At 39.2% G+C, this 21131-nt stretch overlaps 1 protein-coding gene across 4 annotated transcripts in view; it reads left to right on the forward strand.

Moving 5' to 3' along the window:
- tmem144b (transmembrane protein 144b) overlaps nucleotides 1–21131 on the forward strand; it is a 62301-nt gene that overhangs the window by 13060 nt on the left and 28110 nt on the right. For all 4 annotated transcript variants that reach the window (XM_059964933.1, XM_059964937.1, XM_059964935.1 and 1 more), the window contains exons 4-8: nucleotides 2476–2670; nucleotides 5847–5969; nucleotides 10770–10869; nucleotides 16256–16336; nucleotides 19260–19335. In XM_059964933.1, the coding sequence (XP_059820916.1) occupies nucleotides 2476–2670; nucleotides 5847–5969; nucleotides 10770–10869; nucleotides 16256–16336; nucleotides 19260–19335 (575 nt within the window). The remainder of the gene's footprint in view (nucleotides 1–2475; nucleotides 2671–5846; nucleotides 5970–10769; nucleotides 10870–16255; nucleotides 16337–19259; nucleotides 19336–21131) is intronic.

The following is a 21131-nucleotide window of genomic DNA, read 5'->3' on the forward strand; positions in this document are numbered from 1 at the left end:
GTCCCTTTAGAACAGAGTTGAGGAGAAATTTCTTTAGCCAGAGGGTGGCAAGTCTGTGGAATTCATTCCCATGGATGGCTGTGGAGGCCAAGTCATTGGGTATATTTAAAGCAGAGATTGATGGGTTCTTGATTAGTCAGGGCGTCAAAGGTTATGGGAAAAGGCAGGAGAATGGATTTGGAGGAATAATAAATCAGCCATGATGGAATGGTGGAGCGTGCTCAATGAGCCAAACGGCCTCATTCTGCTCCTATGTCTTATGGTCTTGTGGTTTAAAATAATTTGCATTTTTTGGATCTACATAGAGCAATGTAACAAATGAACACATAATAGGCTGTATGTCTGTGCTGTATGAATTATTGTAATAGAAATGTGCATATCCATCTAAAGCTTTCAGTATCTTATTTGTCATCAGTACTCCCTCAGTACTTAAGGCATGAGGGATCAATGGGACTTCAATCAATATATTGAATTCCAAGCGATCTTGGCTGTAGAAGACTAAGGCTAGTAGTGGAGGGGTCGTATTCTGACTGGAGGTTCGTGAATAGAGTTGTTGTTCAATGCCTAATACAGGGACCTCTGTTGTTTTTGATACGTATCAGTGATTTGAACAAAAATATTGTTGGGCTGATTACTAAGTTGGTCAATGATTCTGACATTGATGGGGTTGTGGATAGTGAGGAAGGTTGTTGAGGGATGCAGCAGGATATCGAGCAATTGGAAATATGGGAGGAGAATTGGGAGATGGTGTTTAAGCTGGACAGGTGTGAAGTGTTGCACTTTAGGAGGTCAAACATAAAAGGGGAACATACGGTAAACGGTAGAGCCAATAGGAACATTGATGTACTGAGGGCTCTTGGGTGCATGCATAAGGTATATGCATAGCATAAGCATAAGGTAGTGAAGTCGTCTTGCAGGTGTACAGAACCGGCTAGGCCGCATTTGGAGTATTGTATGCAGTTCCAGTCAACTCATCACAGGAAGGAAGTGGGGCTTTGGAGAGAGTACGGATGAAGTTCAGACATAGAATACCGCAGCACAGGAATAAGACCTTTATCAGCAATCTTGTGCTAAACTAATTACCTTAGTCATCAAATGCTCAACTGAGCTGATCTAATTGCCTGCATAATGGTCATATCCTTTGATTTCTTGTCCATTCATACAGTTCTGTGCAAAAGTCTTAAGTATATAGCTAGCTAGCTAGGGTGTCTAAGTACTCCATTTGTCAATGTGGAGCAGAGGGCGAGTTTGTAAATCTGGCGGGAGCAAATGATGTTGGGAAAGGCAAAGGTGGAACATCACGGGAGTGGGTGGGACAAGTGGTAGAGAGGAAGTGCGAGGGGCGGGTGAGAGAGGGGCAGGTGCTGCTGGTGCAGACACACCCAGCCCTGAGACACCAGGCAAGGTCGTTTGATTCCAAGCAATTGTTTTATTGATCATTACAATATCTCTCTGTTGCTTCCCACTCCCTCCTTTCACCTTTTCCCAACTATAATTCTCCTCAGCCTGCCCTCTTCTCAGTCACAGTCCACAGTGGAGACTCATATCAGAACCAGGTTTATCATCACATATATATGTCATGAAATTTGTTTTTTGCAGCAGCAGTACAGTGCAATGTATGAAATTGCTACAGTGCAAAAGTCTTAGCTACTCTATATATGCCTAAGACTTTTGCACGGTACTGTATGTCTGTCTAAGAGCCTCTTGAATACCTGTATTGTATTTACCTCCGATATCACTGTGCACCCACCACTCTCTGTACAAAAAAAATTCACCTGCAGAACTCCTTTGAACTTGACACACCTCACTTTAAATGCATCCCTTCTGCTAGTAGATATTTCAACCCCTGGAAAAATTACCAGCTGTCCTCTCATAATCTCTATCGGGTCATCCTCTAATTCTCCAGCAGAAAACAACCTATGTGTGTCCAACTGCTACTTATGGAGCATGCCCTCTAATTCAGGCAGCATCTTAATTAAACTTTTCTGCACTCTCTTCAAAGCCTCCACATCCTTCCTGTAAAGGGACAACCAGAAATGAACACAATACTCCAGAGTTGCATGGATTAGAAAGTACTAGCTGTGAGGAATAGTCAGACTTGGGCTTTCCAACCTGAGGGGTAACCTTGTAGAAGTATAAAACATGATGAGCTGCACCACAGCTAGAGTTTTATTTCACCGGGGTGGGAATGTCAAATACAAGAGAGTATATGTTTAAGGTGAGGGGGCAAAGTTTAAAGGAGATGTATGAGGAGAGTGGGATGTGCCTAAATGATATTGCCAGGGGACATGGTGGACGCAGATAGGCAGCAATGTTTAAGAGGCTTTTAGACAGTCATGTGAACAGGGAATGGGGTGCCATAGACTATATCCAGGCAGATGTGTTGGGAAGATAATATTTTTGTCCATTTCTCTTTGCAGAGCGCAGAGGCAGTCTTGCACATTTCCTCATCTTTTGGGATTTTTGTTTTTGCAGATGGCTGGAAAAGCCCCAATGTCACAGCTGTTCACACTTGGGATCAGCCCTCGGTCGTGGGAATGCATATCAACTCAAACAAAACATCTGGACAAAATGGAAGTAATTTGGCATTCGGATTTGCAGCCTGTGCTGTCTCAGTTGTGTTTTTTGGGAGCAATTTTGTTCCGGTGAAGAAGTATGATACCGGCGATGGTAATTGTACAGCTCTGCTTCAACTATCATGTATAGTTGTATCATGTATCATCGTAGCACCTTGAATGCCATGCTATCTAATGCTAATGTTCAATCAGATAGTGAACTTCAAGATAATTTACAGTCTGTCCTAGAAGTATAATTGTAGCATTGAAGAATCCATTAACTATTATAAATTATGTTTTTCATGAAATCATCATATTTATTGCTCAGCTAAAATATTTCTATAAAGCTTTTAACATCTGTTCTGTCACTTCTTCTCAGTCTTGTAAATTCCAGAACCTATCAATCATTGTCAATTAATCTTTCCATTTAAGGCAAACTCTTCTTCCCAGGAATCCATTCAATGAATGGTTAGTGCACTACTCCTGGACAAGTATATCATTTCAGGATACAGAGACCAAAACTACCCATAGTACTTCAAAATAGCGTCAAGATAACTTACTTTTGTACTAGCACCTTTTCTGAAATCGAGCACATAGAACCTTTCTGACAATGGAGACCATTAAGCTCACTAAATTCATGCCAGTTCATTGTACAGCAATCAGCTTAGTGTCATTCTCTTGTTCATTCATTAGAGTTCAAATTATTTACTTTTATTCCCTTTTAACTCTACCCCGCACCATGTTTACAGAACCAGACTTTGAGATCATAACCAACTCTTTGTAGACCCTCTTGATTTTGTTACTGTCCTCGTTGTTTACCACATTGCCAATTTTAACGTCATCTGTAAATTTGGAGATCTTACCCTGCACACCTCTATCCAAATCATAAACAAGAAAAACCTGTAGTCCAAACACTGACCATCTGGTGCTCGCATGGAGAACTAACCTCCACTCTAAAAGGCAGTACTTTAATACCACTCCCTGCTCTACAGTTAGTATTTATTTTTATACATGCTGCCACAGTTTAGTCTTTTATGTGAAATATCAAGCATCCTCTGAAATCCACATTGAGAATATACAGATTAGAAGCAGAAGTAGGCTCTCTGGCCCTTCATGTAATTCAAAATTCGTGACTTATCTCCTGCCTTGGTGCCATTTTCTTGTACTATTCACATTTACCTGATTGCATAATCTTTTGATACCTGTTTTGAATTAATTCAATAACTAAGCATCGTAGAGAATTGCTTCTGTTTTATGCATTTCATGGCTGCTATTCCCACAAAATCCATGCAGCTCTTTTATTAACTGCTTATAAAAGCTGCCCCACCAGTGAAGTTAAATTAACAGATTTGTAGTTGCTTGCCATGTACTCCTCAAACAAAGGTGCTCAAACTCCTCATTCCTCAGTCCTCAACAACTCCTATGCACCCAAGGAGGACTGTAACATTTTGGCAAACTTTCTGCAATCTTCTTCACCAATTACCTAAACAGTCTGAATATGCATTACATTCAGACCAGCTAAAGTATTTCTTCTTTTCAGTTTTTGCCTTGTCCAGTATCTCTACTATTTCTTTTTATTTGATATACAGTACTGAGAGTATCCTCTATCTTGTTAATAAAGACCTGTGTAAGGTACTTTCCATTCTCTCTATGCACTGGTTTCATTCTCGGTTCTTGATACGACCAAGTTGCTTATCTTGAGATTGCAATTCACAGGCTTGTAGAAATTTCTTTGTTTTTCTTGTATGTTGATACTTAAAACATCTCCTTTTCTCATACAATTTTACTTGCTAAATCTCTGGCTCAACTTTATCCTGTCCAGATATTAACAAATTGCATTGAAATTAGCCCTCCTCCGAACAGCAAGATCACTGACAACAACACACACAAAATGCTGGTGGAACACAGCAGACTAGGCAGCATCTATAGGGAGAAGCACTGTCAACGTTTCAGGCTGAGACCCTTCAAAAGGACTAACCGAAAGGAAAGATAGTAAGAGATTTGAAAGTAGTGGGGGGAGGGGAAACGCAAATGATAGGAGAAGACCGGAGGGGGTGGGATGAAGCTAAGAGCTGGAAAGATGATTGGCGAAAGTGATACAGAGCTGGAGAAGGGAAAGGATCATGGGACGGGAGGCCTAAGGAGAAAGAAAGGAGGTGGGGGGGGGGAAACACCAGAGGGAGATGGAGAACAGGCAAACAACTAAATATGTCAGGGATGGGGTAAGAAGGGGAGGAGGGGCATTAACAGAAGTTATAGAAGTCAATGTTCATGCCATCAGGTTGGAGGCTACCCAGCCGGTATATAAGGTGTTGTTCCTCCACCCTGAGTTTGGATTCATTTTGACAGTAGAGGAGGCCATGGATAGACATATCAGAATGGGAATGGGACATGGAATTAAAATATGTGGCCACTGGGAGATCCTGCTTTCTCTGGCAGACCAAGAGCAGGTGCTCAGCAAAACGGTCTCCCAGTCTGCGTCGGGTCTCATCAATATATAAAAGGCTACACTGGGAGCACCGGACGTAGTATACCACACCAGCCGACTCACAAGATTACTGCTTGGCCTTCTCCTTTATCAGTCTCAGTATTTTGGTATGATGACCCCAAGTATTTGGTCCACTTGGTACACCTCATTCACCCAGTAATGCATCCTAATTCAATGGGCAGAAAACATTCTGACCAAGGAAATTCTGAAATTATTTCAAGAATAGCCCTTCCCGCCCCCATCTTTTAACTTCATCCCAATCAATATCAGGGTGATTGAAGCCCCATAATTTCATCATCCTACAGTTCTTGCACGTCTATAAATGTCCCTGCAGACATCGTCCTCTATCTCCCTCTCACTGTTCAGCAACCCAGTTTCCTGGTGGTGCCCTTCTTGATGTTTCAATCATTTGGATCCTGTTCAGTCAAGGATCCTGTTAGCCCAGTACTCTAATAGCTCCTTAAGTGGTTCTGCCTCCTTGACTCATTCTACTCTTTCCTGTTTTTTTTTATTTCAGAGGACCTTGTCTCTAAGAATATGAAATGTTCAGTTATCGCTGTATCATCAAATTCTCACATACAGCGGCTACTCATGCATGCAGCCCAGCAGTCTTGCATGTTTTCTACATATGTGTTGTTGCACGCGTTCTAAATTTGCCTTTGCATTTCTCACTGTTTCACTAAGTAATTTTTTGATACAGGAACACATGTTTTTTCATCAGTATGTTGACGTAAACCTAAGGATGATGAGCTTGTGGAGTTATGGGGAAAATGTCAATATAAATCCAATTACATTTATTTCAGGGTTGTTCTTCCAGTGGATCCTGTGTGCAGGAATATGGATTGTGTCTCTGATCGTCAACTTAATACTGAAGTGCCCTAAATTCTGGCCTCTTGCTATGCTTGGAGGTTTCGTATGGGCAACTGGTAAGTGTTATTTGTTTCTTAAGCCCACTACTTCAAATGTGTACATGTGTGTATGCATTGTAAAAATGGAATGAAATAAGAAAACGTTGACCTATTTTAACCAACCTGTTTGATGTCTGTTGAACACATTGAGCCAAAATTTGTTAGAATTAATGTGGAGTTTGTCTGTCTGAGGAATTGATGCAGGGGCAGGGTTTCAGATTTGTGATCATTGGGATCTCTTCTGGGGAAGGCATGACCTGTACAAAATGGAGGGTAACACCTGAATTTGAGGGGGGCCAATATCCTTGTGAGCAGATTTTCGAGGACTGTTGGGGAGTGTTTAAGCTAATGTTTCAAGGGGGATAGGAACCAGAGTGATAGGCCAGAGGCAGGGGCAGTTGGTATATAGGTAGGTGCACCACATAGAGAGACAGAAAGCATAAACAGTTGATAAGACAAAATTGCAGCTATTGAAATGCAAGATGACTCGGGAATAAGACAAAGAACATTCTGTCTAACAGTTATACAGTTCAGTGGTGTGCCTTGTTAAAGTCAACGGGTCCTTGACAGTGCCCTTGTGCTTTGGGAGGGGGGTACCCCTGTTTTGGGGAAGTCGTACTGTGTTTACGTGGTGCCATTCCCGTGCCTTCTCCATGAGAAGTTGATGGGTTTGATTCGGCGCAAACCAGACATGGATGTCATGGTTTTGGCTCACAGTGATGATGTTCTCTGCAGGAGTAAACTGGGAAAAGTGCGCTGGTCTTTTGGTGGGTCAGTGGCGATGGACTCCCTGCCTGAACGGGTTAAAACTCTTGGAGTGGCGCACCATGCCCCGCCTCTGTCTGGGGGTCCATCTGAACTCCGGTGAGATCTGGCAGGACAGAGAGACGGAAGTCTCTGCCCGGCAGGGATACTGGTCGGGTCTGCTTTGTGCATTTTTGCACCGGAGAAGTGCACCGGTCATAAATCCGCTGGTGGCCCCCAAGCTCTGGCAGTGGTTGGTCACTCTGGTCCCACCCACTGCTTTCGTCTTCAGGACCCAGAAGAAGCCAGTATGCCGAGACTCCTACTGTGCTGCGTCGCCACGTGCTGAGACAATTCCTGTACAGGCAGCTACTGCACAACTTTCGCTTCCTTGCCCTTGCCCGCCGACTGGATAAGCCCTGCTGGTCCGCTTTGCCACCTGCCAGTGGGGGAGGTCTGCAGTGCATTTCTCTTTATGCAGGGCTCCTTGCCCTGTGCATTGGGGACCTTGGTTGAAAGATGTTGCATTGGGCAGTGCCTTGCAATGGAATTCTGAGCTAGGCCCATTCTGTGGCTGGGATCAGTCAGTGTACCATGGTTATACGGAGTGTGGGAGCTTGCAGCCCCAGTTTGAGTATCCGAAGGGGCTGCCCCTTCAGTTTTGATTGCACTTCAGCCTTTGCCTTCTGATATGTGGGCACCCGTATGGAGGGTGTTGGGTCACTCAGGGGGTCTACTGGAGGGATTGCTCCTGAGCCTGGCAAGATCGTCTTCCAGGGGTACAGTTAGCTGGCAGTCAAGGGCTCTGCCCAAGCCAACTGTCTGCCCCTCTTCTGAGTTATGTTTGTACCCAAGTATCCTTAGAGGGGGAGCATAGCATGTGCTCACTGTAGGTATAGTGAGCTATTTCTGGGAACAGTGGGCCTCCCAGGGAACTGAGTATCTTTAGATAGTAGTACCCATATTTTAATTTGAAATTGTTAACAGTCTTGTTAACACTGATGTTTGTATTTGTGAGTAAATAATTTTTGTAGCTTTGTTTTTTAAAAAAAATACATTAGGGAGACTTGGCTGGCACAGGGCAGGATTGGCTGCTGGATGTTCCGGGGTTTGGATGTTTCAGAGGGGATGGGAGGGAGGCAAAAGAGGTGGGGGAGTGGCATTGCTAATTGCAAAGGAAGGATGTTGTGGAGGGATTGTCCACTGAGTTACTATAGCCTTGGAGAAGTATAGGAACAGGCTGCATGAGGAGGGGCATTATGATGTAAATTGACAACGGATATACTCAGGGAAGTGTGCAATGAAAATGTGGAAGTTGTTTAGGGAGCACTTGCAAGGAATTCTGGATAGGTGTGTCCTCTTGAGCCAACGAAGGGATAGAAGGGTGAAGAAACCATGAGGACTGTAAAACTAACTAATATGGTACTAAGCTAACCACGAAACCACAGTAGAGTAGCAGTTATTAGTGCGATGCCATTGCAGCTCAGGGCATTGAAGTGCAGAGTTCAATCCCAGCATCCTCTGTAGGTCCTCCCTGTGGAATGTGTGTTTTCTCTGGATCCTCCGGTTTCCTCCAACAGTCCAAAACCATACCAACTAGGTTCACTGGTCACTGTAAAAAGACCTGCGATTAGGTTAGGGTTAAATCGGGGTTGTGGGGTTGCTGAAGCAGCAACATTAAGACAGAGGGAATGCTGGGACTTCTGAAAACGTTAGGATAGGTAAGTACCTGGGGCTGGAACAGAAATGCCCCGGATCTCTATGGGAATCAGAGAAAGGGTTTGCTGGAGAAATGCTCCGGGTCACTATGGGAATCAAGGGAAGGGATTGCTGGGGAAATGCTCCGGGTCTCTATGGGAAGCAAGGTTAAGGTTTTCTGGGGAAATGCTCCGGGTCTCTATGGGAAGCAAGGTTAAGGTTTTCTGGGGAAATGCTCCAGGTCTCTATGGGAAGCAAGGTTAAGGTTTTCTGGGGAAATGCTCCGGGTCTCTATGGGAAGCAAGGTTAAGGTTTTCTGGGGAAATGCTCCAGGTCTCTATGGGAAACAAGGTTAAGGTTTTCTGGGGAAATGCTCCGGGTCTCTATGGGAATCAGGGGAAGGGATTGCTGGGGAAATGCCCCGGGTCTCTATGGGAAGCAAGGTTAAGGTTTTCTGGGGAAATGCCCCGGGTCTCTATGGGAAGCAGGTGAAGGGATTGCTGTGTCCTTGGCAAATATCTTTGTACCCTCACTGGCCACAAGAGTAGTGCCAGAGGATTGGAGGTTCAAGAAAAAGAGTAGTGATAACCCTGGGAACTACAGACCTATCATTCTCACTTCAGTGGTGAGCAAGTTATTGGACTGAGTTCAAGAACCTCACAGTAATGTTGCAGTTCTATAAAACCCTGGTGAGACCACATTTGGAATATTCTGTTCAGTTTGGGTTGCTTCACTATAGGAAGTACATGGAAGCTTTGGAGAGGGTGCAAAGGAGATTTACCATCATGCTGCCTGGGTTAGAGTGCGTGTCTTCTGAGCATAGGCTGAGTGAGCTGGAGTTTCACTCTTTGAAGGAAAGAGGATGAAAGGTGACTTGATAGAATTCTACAAGCTGATAAGAGGCTTAGATGGAATGGATAGCCGGAAACATTTTTCGCAAGGCAGAAATAGCTAATACAAGGTGCATAATTTTAGGGTGATTGTTGGGGGGGCGGGTGTAGATTTCAGAGCTACGTTTTTTTTTAACACATGGAGTGCTGAGTGTGTGGAACACCCCCAGTGGTTGTGGTAGAGCCAGTTTAGAAACTTTAAGATGGGCACGTGGATGAAAGAGAAATTGAAGGCTGTCTAGGTGGGAAGGGTTAGGTTTATATTAGAGTAGGTTGAAAGGTTGGCACAACATTGTGGGCCAAGGGGCCTGTACTGTTCTGTAATGTGTTGTGTTCTAATTTGACTCACTTTTATTCGTGTCTGTCTGCCCTGATAATCATTGTCATCCCAATCTATGCTCAGGGGTTTTAAACTTTTCATTCCTCCCTAAATTGTGGCCTTGTGCTGTAGATTTTGTTATTTAACAGGCCTCCAGTTTATTTTTCAGATCGTTTGTGGGTGGCATATCAAAAGAAATTGAATGAAATCCTTTCTTACAGAAACTGCTTCCAGTTTGCTTTTCCAGCACTTCATCTTGAATAGAATGTAAATGAAGGTTCAGATTTACGCCTTGACCTTTCAAGTTTAAATACCATAACATCAACGTAAAGTGTTGATTCCTTCTATCAAAGCACTAAGAATTAACAAGTACTATTTCATGTTTGGGGTTAGGCAGGGAAAACAATACAGCATGCAATCCTACAACTAAGAATAATTTCATTTTTCATATTCCATAGTGATACAATGAATAGATTACAAAAAATAGAACCAGATCTGCCCCGCAACAGTACCTCACTTAGAGTCTGCAATGGTTATGCATTGACTCACTTTTGCCATACATTACAAGCTAACTCACTCAGTGGGCATTTCAGTCTCAATAGTGCTATCAAATTTTTTATTTAAATGAGTGGTGATTCCCATTTCTACACCTCTCATCCAGCCCAATATTGTTAACTTGCTATGCCAGTCATTACATTGAAATTGTATTTGCTAAAAGTGCATTATTTAAAACATTTTATAAAAATGACATAATGTATACCTGAGAAAGGGTCTCAGACCAAAATGTCAACTGTTATCCCTCTCCATAGATGCTGCCTGGCCTGCTGAGTTCCTCCAGCATTTTATGTATGTTGCTCTGGATTTCCAGCATCTGCAGAGTCTCTTGTGTTTATGACATATTTCCAAACAGTTGTAAATTCATCACAATATTGTCAGTTAAAACGAATACATGAATACTTTAGTGGAAGGTTTGCATAAATGCTGTTAACGTGAATTGAGGTACAACCAGCAGGTAAGCCTATTAACCCAGAAGGTTACAGAGCATAATTTCATAGTTGACTATCATGAGAGTGGTCAGTAAATCTCAGTTTCAGTTCTGCTATGTTTATTTAACAATTGAGGCTGAGTTCAAGAATTAATGATATGATTTCCTATCTTTGTTTTTAGGGAATATAACTGTTGTTCCAATTTTGAAAACTATTGGTTTAGGCCTTGGACTTTTAATCTGGGCGGCATTTAATCTCTTGATGGGGTGGGCTAGTTCTAGGTAAGTCCAGATAACAAACTGCATTGTCCCATTAATGACATCGCTTGTTTACTTTAGATTGAAAAATATGATTGCTGGTTGAGAATTTTTATTAGGAACGAGTTGATATTTGCCAACTATTGTTCATTCATTCTGGCACTTTGATATTACAGTAACTTTCAGAAGAACTTAATGTAGCTTCACTACAGCTTTGTCCATTGAGTAGCCTTGAAAAATTGCTACAGACTGTATCTGGGATTAATTAGTGTATAAAAGTAAATGTTTAGTTATTGTTTGTACTGAACATGCAGTTGACATGATTAGGTAGAGACCAGATGTTTCTTCATTCTAAGTGAAAGAGGCAATTGTTGGGGCTAACTGTACTGGGCCAGACTTTCTGTCAGGACTGGCAACTTTCCCTCCACATCCAGCAGATAAGGCAGAACAAGCTCCATAATTATTAAGGCTATTGATAATCATATACTTAATTAAAACTAGTAATTAAAAGCAATAAAATAAAATTAATAGAACACTTAGCTGTATTTAATGTTTTCTAAAAAGTTAGTGAGTTCATTTAAATGAATGGGGAATGGAATCGAAGAGCAGAAAATATTGCTTCACCCACGTACCTCGCTACTTAAATTACATACAGAGTGCGGCACACAGATTTGATCATCAAATTATAAGAGTGGTGCAGTTGCACTGGAGAAGTACATAGGAATTTTACAAGGGATTTTCCAGAGTTGGAATATTTCAGGTATGAGGAAAGTTTAGATAAGCTCTGGTTCTTGTCCTTGGATCAGACAAGGCTGATGAGTTAATTGCTGAGGTGTCAAGCTAGGGTAACTGGGACAGATCTGTTTCCTTAACAAAGGGCTCAAAAGACAAGAGCCATAGAATGTAAAATAATTGGAAGAGCAGTTAGAGGGAGAAGAGGAAATATTGTTAAACCCGTGGTAATAGACTTATGGGACATACTGTATGGTCGAGGCAGAAATCCGCATTATATTTAAATGATACTGTAGTGTGCAGTAACAGCCAAGACCAAAAGTTATCAGCCGGTGAGCCTGACATCAGTAGTAGGAAAGTTATTGGAAGGTGTTCTAAGGGACCAGATATATGAATATTTGGATAGACAGGGACAGATGATGGATAGTCAACATGGCTTTGTGCATGGTTAGTCATGTCTAGCCAGTCTTAAGAGTTTTTCAGGGAAATTACCAGGAAAGTGATGAAGGCAAGGCGGTAGATGTTGTTTACATGGGCTTTAGCAAGGCTTTTGACAAGGTCCCACGTGGGAAGTTGGTCAAGAAGGTTCAGTCGCTTGGCATTCAAGTGGAGGTAGTAAATCGGATTGAATCAGTGCTGGGTCTGTTGTTGTTTGTCATCTGTATCAACGTTTGAATGATAATGTGGTAAACTAGATCAGCAAATTTATGGATGACACCAAGATTGGGAGTGTGGTGGACAACGAGGAAGATTCAGATCTTTCAGTGGATCTGGACCAGCTGAATAAAATGGGCTGAGAAATGGCAGGTGGAATTTAGTGCAGACAGGCGTGAGTTATTGCATTTTGGGAGGACCAACCAGGGTAGGTCTTACATGGTGAATACTAGGGTACTGAGGAGTGTGGTAGAACTGAGGGATCTCGGAATACAGACCCATAATTCCTTGAAAATGGTTTGGCAGGTACGTAGGGTCATAAAGTTATTGATAAATTGCTCTTCATAAATCAGTGTATTCAGCACAGGAGTTGGGATGTTATGTTAAAATTGTATAAAACATTGGTGAGGCCTTATTTGGAGTATTGTATACAATTTTGGTCACCTACTGACAAGTAAGATGTAAGTAAGATTGAAAGAGTGCAGAGAAAATTTATAAGGATGTTGCCAGGACTGGAGGACCTGAGTTGTAGGGAAAGGTTGAATAAATTAGGACTGTATTCCCTAGAACATAGAAGAATGAGGGGAGATTTGACAGAGGTGCAGTATACAAAACTATGAGGAGTATGGATTAGGTAAATGCAAGCAAGCATTTTCCACTAAACAGCTACAAAATGTCATGAGTTAAGGGTGAAAGGTGAAATGTTTAAGGGGAATATGAGAGATAGCTTCTTCACTCAGAGGGTGGTGAGAGTGTGGAACGAGCTGCCAGTGTAAGTGGTGGATGCAGGGTCAACCAGCATTTAAGAAAAATTTGGATATGTACATGGAGAAGAGGGGTATGGAGGCCTATGGTCTGGGTACAGGTCGATGGGACTAGGCAGGTGAATGGTTCAGCACAGACTAGATAGGCAAAATGGCCTGTTTCTGTGCCGTAGTGTTCTATGACTCTATAACAATGAATGTAGTGCTGGAAGGTGGAATTGAGCTTACAAGTTACTTTGACCAGCATGGAACCATGGTGAACTGGTCTCAGGTGTCATAATTGTTGCATGACTCCAAGATATTGACAGCACAGGTTTATGGTAAAAATATTTAGAACTGTTAATTTATCCCTGAAATATAATTTGAACCATTTTTAAATTGGTGATATGAATACGAGAAAAATAGTTCTATGGACTATGTCCACTGTGTGTTAAGTGAATTGGGCAGCTAGTATTTCTGTCTCTGTGGGTATTAGCTTATATACAAAATGATTGACTTGTTTCCCCTTTAAATACATAGTAATTAGTTCAGTTAATAAATATGTTTTGTATAGTAAATGAATATACCAAGCTGGCAGTGAGGGAGTGCTTGGTTCTGAAAGACTGCGGCCAACATCTTGTTGTTGAGGGTACTTTCCCTACATTGCAATCTTTCATTGCCTAGGGAGAATAACGTTCTTGACAGTGTGAAGGAGAACTTTGGATTTTTCTGTACAACTAATGTTCTGTAGATACAGAATGTCCAAAATAAATTGCCGTTTACATCAGGCAGTTTCTGTTTTCGGGTTAAGTGCCAAGAGGCTTCATATTAGTCTGCATTAGGTATATAAAGACATTTCCACGAATGCCATACACAATATTCAGTGCCTTTCTTTAACAACACAGGATAATAATCTTTGTGCAGAACGGCCAGTCAGAATAAAATTAACCTAATTTGTTTCTCATTGAGCCATCTAGATTGTAGATTTTATTTAACAAGTGGAGTTCCAATGTATATGAATCTTTTATCAGAAATCTTGATTACATTGGAAAGTGGGATAATGTAGATTTTTGCTGAAGATACAGAGGAGCAATTATTTTGAATTGGGGAATATAGAAATTGGAATTACTATTTTAGATTATTTTTCAATGTGTAGAGCCACAAGCAACAATACAGAAATTATATCTTTTGTTAGAAATATAGGACAGTAGTCAACATCTTCATTAATTTAGCAGTTGAACTATTGCCCCCATGCAAGATTGAAGCACAGCCTTGTAACGTGGAGATGTTGAATTCAGCATCAGCATTTGAAGATAACACGATGCAGTTTGCTATTTCCGCAGGCCAACAACATTATTGCTTATTTTAGTTTATCAAAGCAAACCCAATGTGAGAGGGCCTAGGGGAGGAGTGGTGAGTGCATGAGAAAGTAGAAGTGAGGATTTTAAAAAGCACTATTGCAAAAACTAGTAAGTAACCATAATTGCCTTGAAGCCATTGCATCCTAAGGTGATTATAATCAATTTTTGGCTTCTGGTGCCACCAAGTGGTCCATAAAAATATTTTTTCTCTGAAAGACAATTTACTTGAAGGGCAGCAGAGTTGGAATTAAACAATCAAGGAAAACTTGCAAATTTATTTTCTAAAACATTAAGGATATTGGAGTCATATATGATCTTCAATTGTAATTATTTAGATCAAAATTGGCCCATCAGACTTCAGCGTCTGGGCACTGAGCAACTTTGAGTTTGCCTTGTTGACAATTCCGGGAGGGGGATCCAAATTCCCTGCCCACCTGGCCACTGCCCAACTACAAATCTGCGTGAGTTCGGTTGATTCATAAATACCCTCAATTCAGGAGAGAGAAGGATAATCAATAAACACCACCCATGCATGAATAAAAACAAACTGTTGGTTCATCCTCTACTTTTATTTTGCACTTATTTTTTGTTTCTGTGCTTGGAATTATTTCTCCCTCCCACATCTACTTCTTTGCTCATATTAAATGCTTTCTGTTGGTGATGATTTTACTCTTCCAGCCATCAGTTTCCTTTGAAGCACAAACCATTCTGAATTGCCATGGTTGAATTTTTGTATACTGACACTGTTATGATCCAGAGAGGTAGCTGTTTCCTCCGAAACAAAAGTTAATTTCTGAAAGCCATGGAAGACTGCAGTTGAAAACCTCCATAATCTTCAACTTGCTATCGAACCTGGTGGTTCCCCTAATAAGAGCTCCCATTGAAACGGCATAAAATTCAAGCACATAGTCGCCCAACAGATGGATTTGTCTGATAGATAAATGGAGATTAGTACAACAATCTTTTATTACAACAGTTGCAACCCTGGAAGTTTGAAATTCTACTCTTCAAATTGCTGAGATTCTACTGTTTAAATTATTCCTGTAAAACTGTCCATTGCTGGACAAATAGACTTCTTAGTGAAAACTTTGACCTTCAACTGGAAAATGACAATAGTGTTTCTTTCAGTTCTGTGAGATAGTTTATTAATGTCTTTCAATAGTCTAAGCAAATCTATTACCCAGGATGGTTTAGCCCTTAGATATTTTTCTCAGGACCTTCATCACTAGGGCTACTAAAATCCAAATAGCTTAGTATCCAGCTATATCCCAAAGTTTTTTTTTAAATATTAATGTTACTTCACCAGCGCAACTGTATACTTAAGAACTGCTTTTGAATGTAGAAAACATTTGTACCATTTTTGTATTCCTGCTTTGATTGCTATCATATATTTCCTCTTTTGTGGATCACTGTTCAACGTGTCCAGAAGGTAATTAAGCTATTTCTTTGCTACAAAGGAGATTAGAGGTTTCTCAGTTACATGATAACTTTGATTTTCAGTAATTAGTATTTTTTTAGTAAAACAAACTCCTAGATGTCCTGTGAAACCCCAGATAAATACCTACTTCATATTCGTTGGCTGATCCACTCCTGAAAAACTAGTATTGGGAATCTAATAATCTTTGGAATAATATTACTACTATGAGTATTAAAAACAACCAAATTTTTTGTCATTCTGGTGATAATCATGATACCAGTTTTCTATCTGATATGTCATTTTCAGAACCTAATAGATGGAACATGGTTTCTTCATTTTGTTAACTTTTCAAAACCTATTGAGTAAAAGCAAATTTAGATCGGAAAACGCTACAAAGCTCAGCTTAATTTTAGTGTGATTCTATTGATTCGGCTTCAAATGGTTGTAGTTCAAATGATCAATCGTTCGCAAGTGTTGTAACTGCACTGTCTAATTTGTTTCAGATTTGGTTGGTTTGGAATTGATCCTGAGGAAGTTGCAAAGCCTTACTTAAACTATACTGGGGCTGCTCTGGCTTTCTTAAGGTAAACCTGTTCAGGCAACTCCCATGAAATAAGAGGAATTGTTACAGTTTGTATTCTTTTCCTGGATTTGTATGATCACCTTTGTTCTTGAAACAAGATTTGCTATTTTAAAAATAATTATGATTGCTACTTCATTCTTTTATATCAGAAGTGATCTTGTTTGTAAAATTTTTAAAGATGCATTAATTATAGGCAAATTGCCACAATCTTTTTATGAAGCTTCTATTTCTTTAATTCTTAAAAAAGATAAAGACCCTATTGAGTGTGCATCCTATCGGCCTATATCCTTACTGAACACGGATTTTAAGATTTTTAGTAAAATTTTGGCTACTAGATTAGAAAATATATTACCTCGAATCATTTCTGAAGATCAAACTGGATTTATTAAAAATCGCTATTCATCTTTTAACATTAGAAAATTAATAAATATTATTTACACTTCCTCACCCAAAATACCAGAATGTGTCATTTCTCTAGATGCTGAAAAAGCATTTGATAGAGTTGAATGGCCATATTTATTTAATACAATGCATTTTAATTTCAGTTCAAAATTTATATCATGGATTAAATTAATATACCATAAACCCTTGGCTTCGGTTTTTAACCAATAATCAAAGATCTCCTTTTTTTCAGTTATTCCGTGGTACAAGGCAAGGTTGTCCTTTAAGTCCTTTACTATTTGACATCGCTCTAGAACCTTTGGCTATAGCTATTCGTGAATCACCTAATATTTTTGGTATTACTCGTGGGGAGGGGAGGTATAAGTTATCATTATATGCTGACGATTTGTTACTATACATATCTGACACTGAAAGATCTATTCCTGCTATTTTGTCTTTGTTTGCTCAGTTTAGTAACTTTTCTGGTTATAAATTGAATTTTAACAAGAATGAACTATTTCTATTAAATATGCAGGTTTCAATTTACAAACGTTTACCATTTAAGGTTGTTACAGATTATTTTACTTATTTAGGTATTAAAATTACTAAAAAACACAAAGATTTATTTAAAGCTAACGTTTTACCCTTAATTGACCAGATTAAGTAACTTGCTACCAGGTGGTCTCCACTATCTTTGTCATTGGTTGGTAGAATTAATGCTATTAAGATGATGGTATTACCCAAATTCTTATATTTATTTCAAGCATTACCAATTTTTATTCCTAAATCTTTTTTTGATATTATTGACTCCAAAATATCTTCTTATCTTTGGCAGAATAAAAATCCTAGACTAGGCAAAAAATATTTACAGAAGCCTAAGAAGGAAGGTGGTTTGGCTTTGCCAAACTTGAGATTTTATTATTGGGCAGTAATATACGATATTTAATATTTTGGACACAAGAATTGACTACAGCTGCCTGTCCACAATGGGTAAATTTGGAATGTAAATCGGTACAAGACTTTTCGTTGTTTTCAGTCTTAGGATCTTCACTTCCCTTTTCTTTATCTAAATTGAATAAACAAATAACTGATCCTATAGTCAAATACACATTGCGAATCTGGTTTCAATTTCATAAATTTTTTGGTTTGAATAAGTTTATTCTATCATGCCCTATAGTATCTAATTATTTTTTTCGGCCTTCTTTTATGGATCAAACTTTTTTTTAAATGGAAAACAAAAGGTATAACATGTTTTCGTGATTTGTTTTTAGATGATAGCGTTATGTCCTTTGAACAGTTATCTAATAAATATAATTTACCTAAAACTCTTTTTTAGATATTTGCAAGTTAGAAATTTTTTGTATAATGAGTTACAGTCTTTTCCGAAACTAGGTCCATTGGACATTACGGAAAGAAATTTTAGCTCTGAATTCTTGTCAAAAGGGTTTAGTAGCTGTCGTTTATGATTATGAATATACAGCCAGATGTATCAGAAAAAATTAAGAAGGAATGGGAAGACGAACTTAATTGTCTTATATCCACTGAGCAATGGGAGAAAATGTTACTATTAGTTAATTCGTCCTCTATTTGTGCTAAACATGCTCTAATACAATTTAAGTTTGTACATAGAGCTCATATGTCTAAGGATAAACTTGATCGATTTTATTCTTATGTTAATTCAACCTGTGACAGATGTCATTCTGATGTTGCCTCATTTACCCATATGTTTTGGTCTTGCCCTTGTTTACAAAATTACTGGAAAGATATTTTCAGTATTATTTCAAGAGTTCTGAATATTAATATCCAACCGCATCCTTTTACTGCAATATTTGGTTTACCAATGGTGGATAATAGTTGTCTATCCTCTTCATCTCGATGAATGATTGCATTTGTTACACTAATGGCTAGAAGATCTATTCTATTGAATTGGAAAGAAATTAATCCTCCAACTATATTTCAGTGGTTTTCTCAAACCATTTCTTGTTTGAGCTTAGAAAAAATTAGAAGTGTTGTTTTTGACCCTTCAGTTAAATTTGAAGAAACTTGGAGACCATTTATTCAACATTTTCATATGAGTTGAATTGTCTTTTCCTAAACCTTACTCATATTATCCTTAATTATTTGGATGGAGGTTTGGAGTTATTGGCACTACTGTATATGTACTTAATATTATTCAATGGCCCATGTTGGTTAGTGTTTTGTTTTTCTCTTTTTTTCTGGGGTCTTTTCTTTTTATTTCTTTGTTCATCAATGTTATGAGTTTGGGAGGTTATATATTTTTATTATTATATATTTGAATGTCTATTTAAACTATTAATTATGTACTCTCAAACACTTTGTATTCATGTTTCATTTATGTTTGTTTAAAATTAATAAAAAGATTTAAAAAGAAAGAAAGATCTTGTTTATACAAAACCAAAACCATTGACTCATTTGCTGTAGTCCAACTTAGTTGCAAAATTGAAGATTAATTTGAAGATATTTAGAACTTTGTAATATGATATTTTCCTATAAAATATTAATCTACTTGTTTTCTTTTTTAGTGCTATTATATATTTCTTTGTCAAAAGTGATGTAAGTTCTCCAAACGCATCTGAATCAACACGTCTGATTGACAGTGTAAGTAACTACTCTGAAGGAAAGAGTAACTCACCAAGAACTTCTGCATCATTTAGATTAACAGTAAAATTCAAGTTATAGCCAAATCGTTTATGCTGATAAAGCATAAGGTGCACTCACAATTTTCCCTGGATATTATTTAAGTATTTTATAACAATGTTGTGAATTACTCTAAAATTATTTGTGAAAAAACCATTAATATAATGATCTTGAGTTGCGACATTCACAGAACAGCATTGGTGTTTCCTTGTGCGATGCTGTGCTATCTCACTTTCAGTGTAGCAAACTTTATCAGTTGCAGGCATGTTGTCTCACAGCTTCACAGCTGAGTAATCTATATAAGCACCCTTCCACCCAGAAGACAATGCTGCTATTTAGCAACACGTTAGTAGAATGCTCCCAAGGCTACTAAATTGTACTTGATCTCCCTAAAACTCACCAGCACCTTCTTCCCTTGTGGTTTTACTGCCTCAGCACATGCTTTTTGCCAGCTGATGCTATGGATATGTAGTCCAAAGCTTACTGTTCTGGCCTCTAAAGTTTGTTTTGTATGTACATTACCTCCTGTACATAAGCTTTTTTTTCCTATTGTTTCCTGCTCAGGTTAATTCAGATTTCAATTTGAGCCCACATGGTGGAAAGACATCTATCTCCATCCCCTCTTTATTTATTTTCTCATTTAAAAACCCGAAGAAAGCTTCCAGTTCAGATGATTTTTTAAGTTCTCCGTACAGCGTTGTGCAGTATGCACTGTACCATAAGATACCTGGAGGAACTCAGCAGGCCAGGCAGAATTTGTGGGAAAAAAGTGCAGTCGACTTTTCAGGCCAAAACCCTTTGGCAGGATAATCATCCAGAGAGTAGTGGAGGATCTGAGAGGATAGTGAGGAGATCTGGAGAAACAGTAACAGTATATTGCAGAACATGGGTAGACACACAGAGCAGCAAGTTCCAGTGGTCTCCAGGGAACTGAGCCAAGAACCTACTGACACTTCACAAGAATTAGACCCAGATACAGCTGTAGATTCAGGGCCAGCACCTTGGACGACTGGTACCAGCACACCCACAGCAGAGCACGGCAGGGAGCCAGCTGAGCATTCATCAGATGCAGCTACCACCTCATACACTTTTTTTTAAACTTTTTTTAATTGAGTTTTCAAATAATTACAGAAAGAAGAAAAAAAACCCTTCCCCCCTCCCCTTAGCCCCTCCCCCCTAACATCCCTATAGAAAAAAAAAGAAAGAAAGAAAGAGTGCCTGGATATCGGAAGATCCCCACATGCTCCACGGAGTTCGTAATAACTTTAGTGTATATATTTATTTCTTTCCCCAAATAACCAATCATTTCATCTTCAGAGTACCTATATATTTAATCCTGTCTTTTGTAAATAAGGGCGCCAAATTTTCAAAAACGTTTCATATTTATCTCTTAAATTATAAGTAATTTTTTCAAGTGGAATACAGCTGGAAATTTCATTCTTCCAACGATCTATACTTAAATATGCATCCAATTTCCAAGTAACTGCAATAGCCTTTTTGGCTACTGCCTGTGCAATTTTTATGAATTCTTTCTGATATTTATTCAATTTGGGTTTCGATTTTATCCCTTCAGTATCGCCTAATAAAAATAATATTGGATTATGTGGAAGTTGTGTTCCAATAATTTGTTACAATAAAACTCTTAAATTTGTCCAAAAAGGTTGAATTTTAGACAAGACCAAGTAGAATGTAAAAAAGTACCAATTTCTTGGTTACATCGGAAACACTGATCAGATAAATTTTTCGGGAATCCATTT

This window comes from Hypanus sabinus, chromosome 3, assembly GCF_030144855.1.
Source record: "Hypanus sabinus isolate sHypSab1 chromosome 3, sHypSab1.hap1, whole genome shotgun sequence".
Taxonomy (NCBI): domain Eukaryota; kingdom Metazoa; phylum Chordata; class Chondrichthyes; order Myliobatiformes; family Dasyatidae; genus Hypanus; species Hypanus sabinus.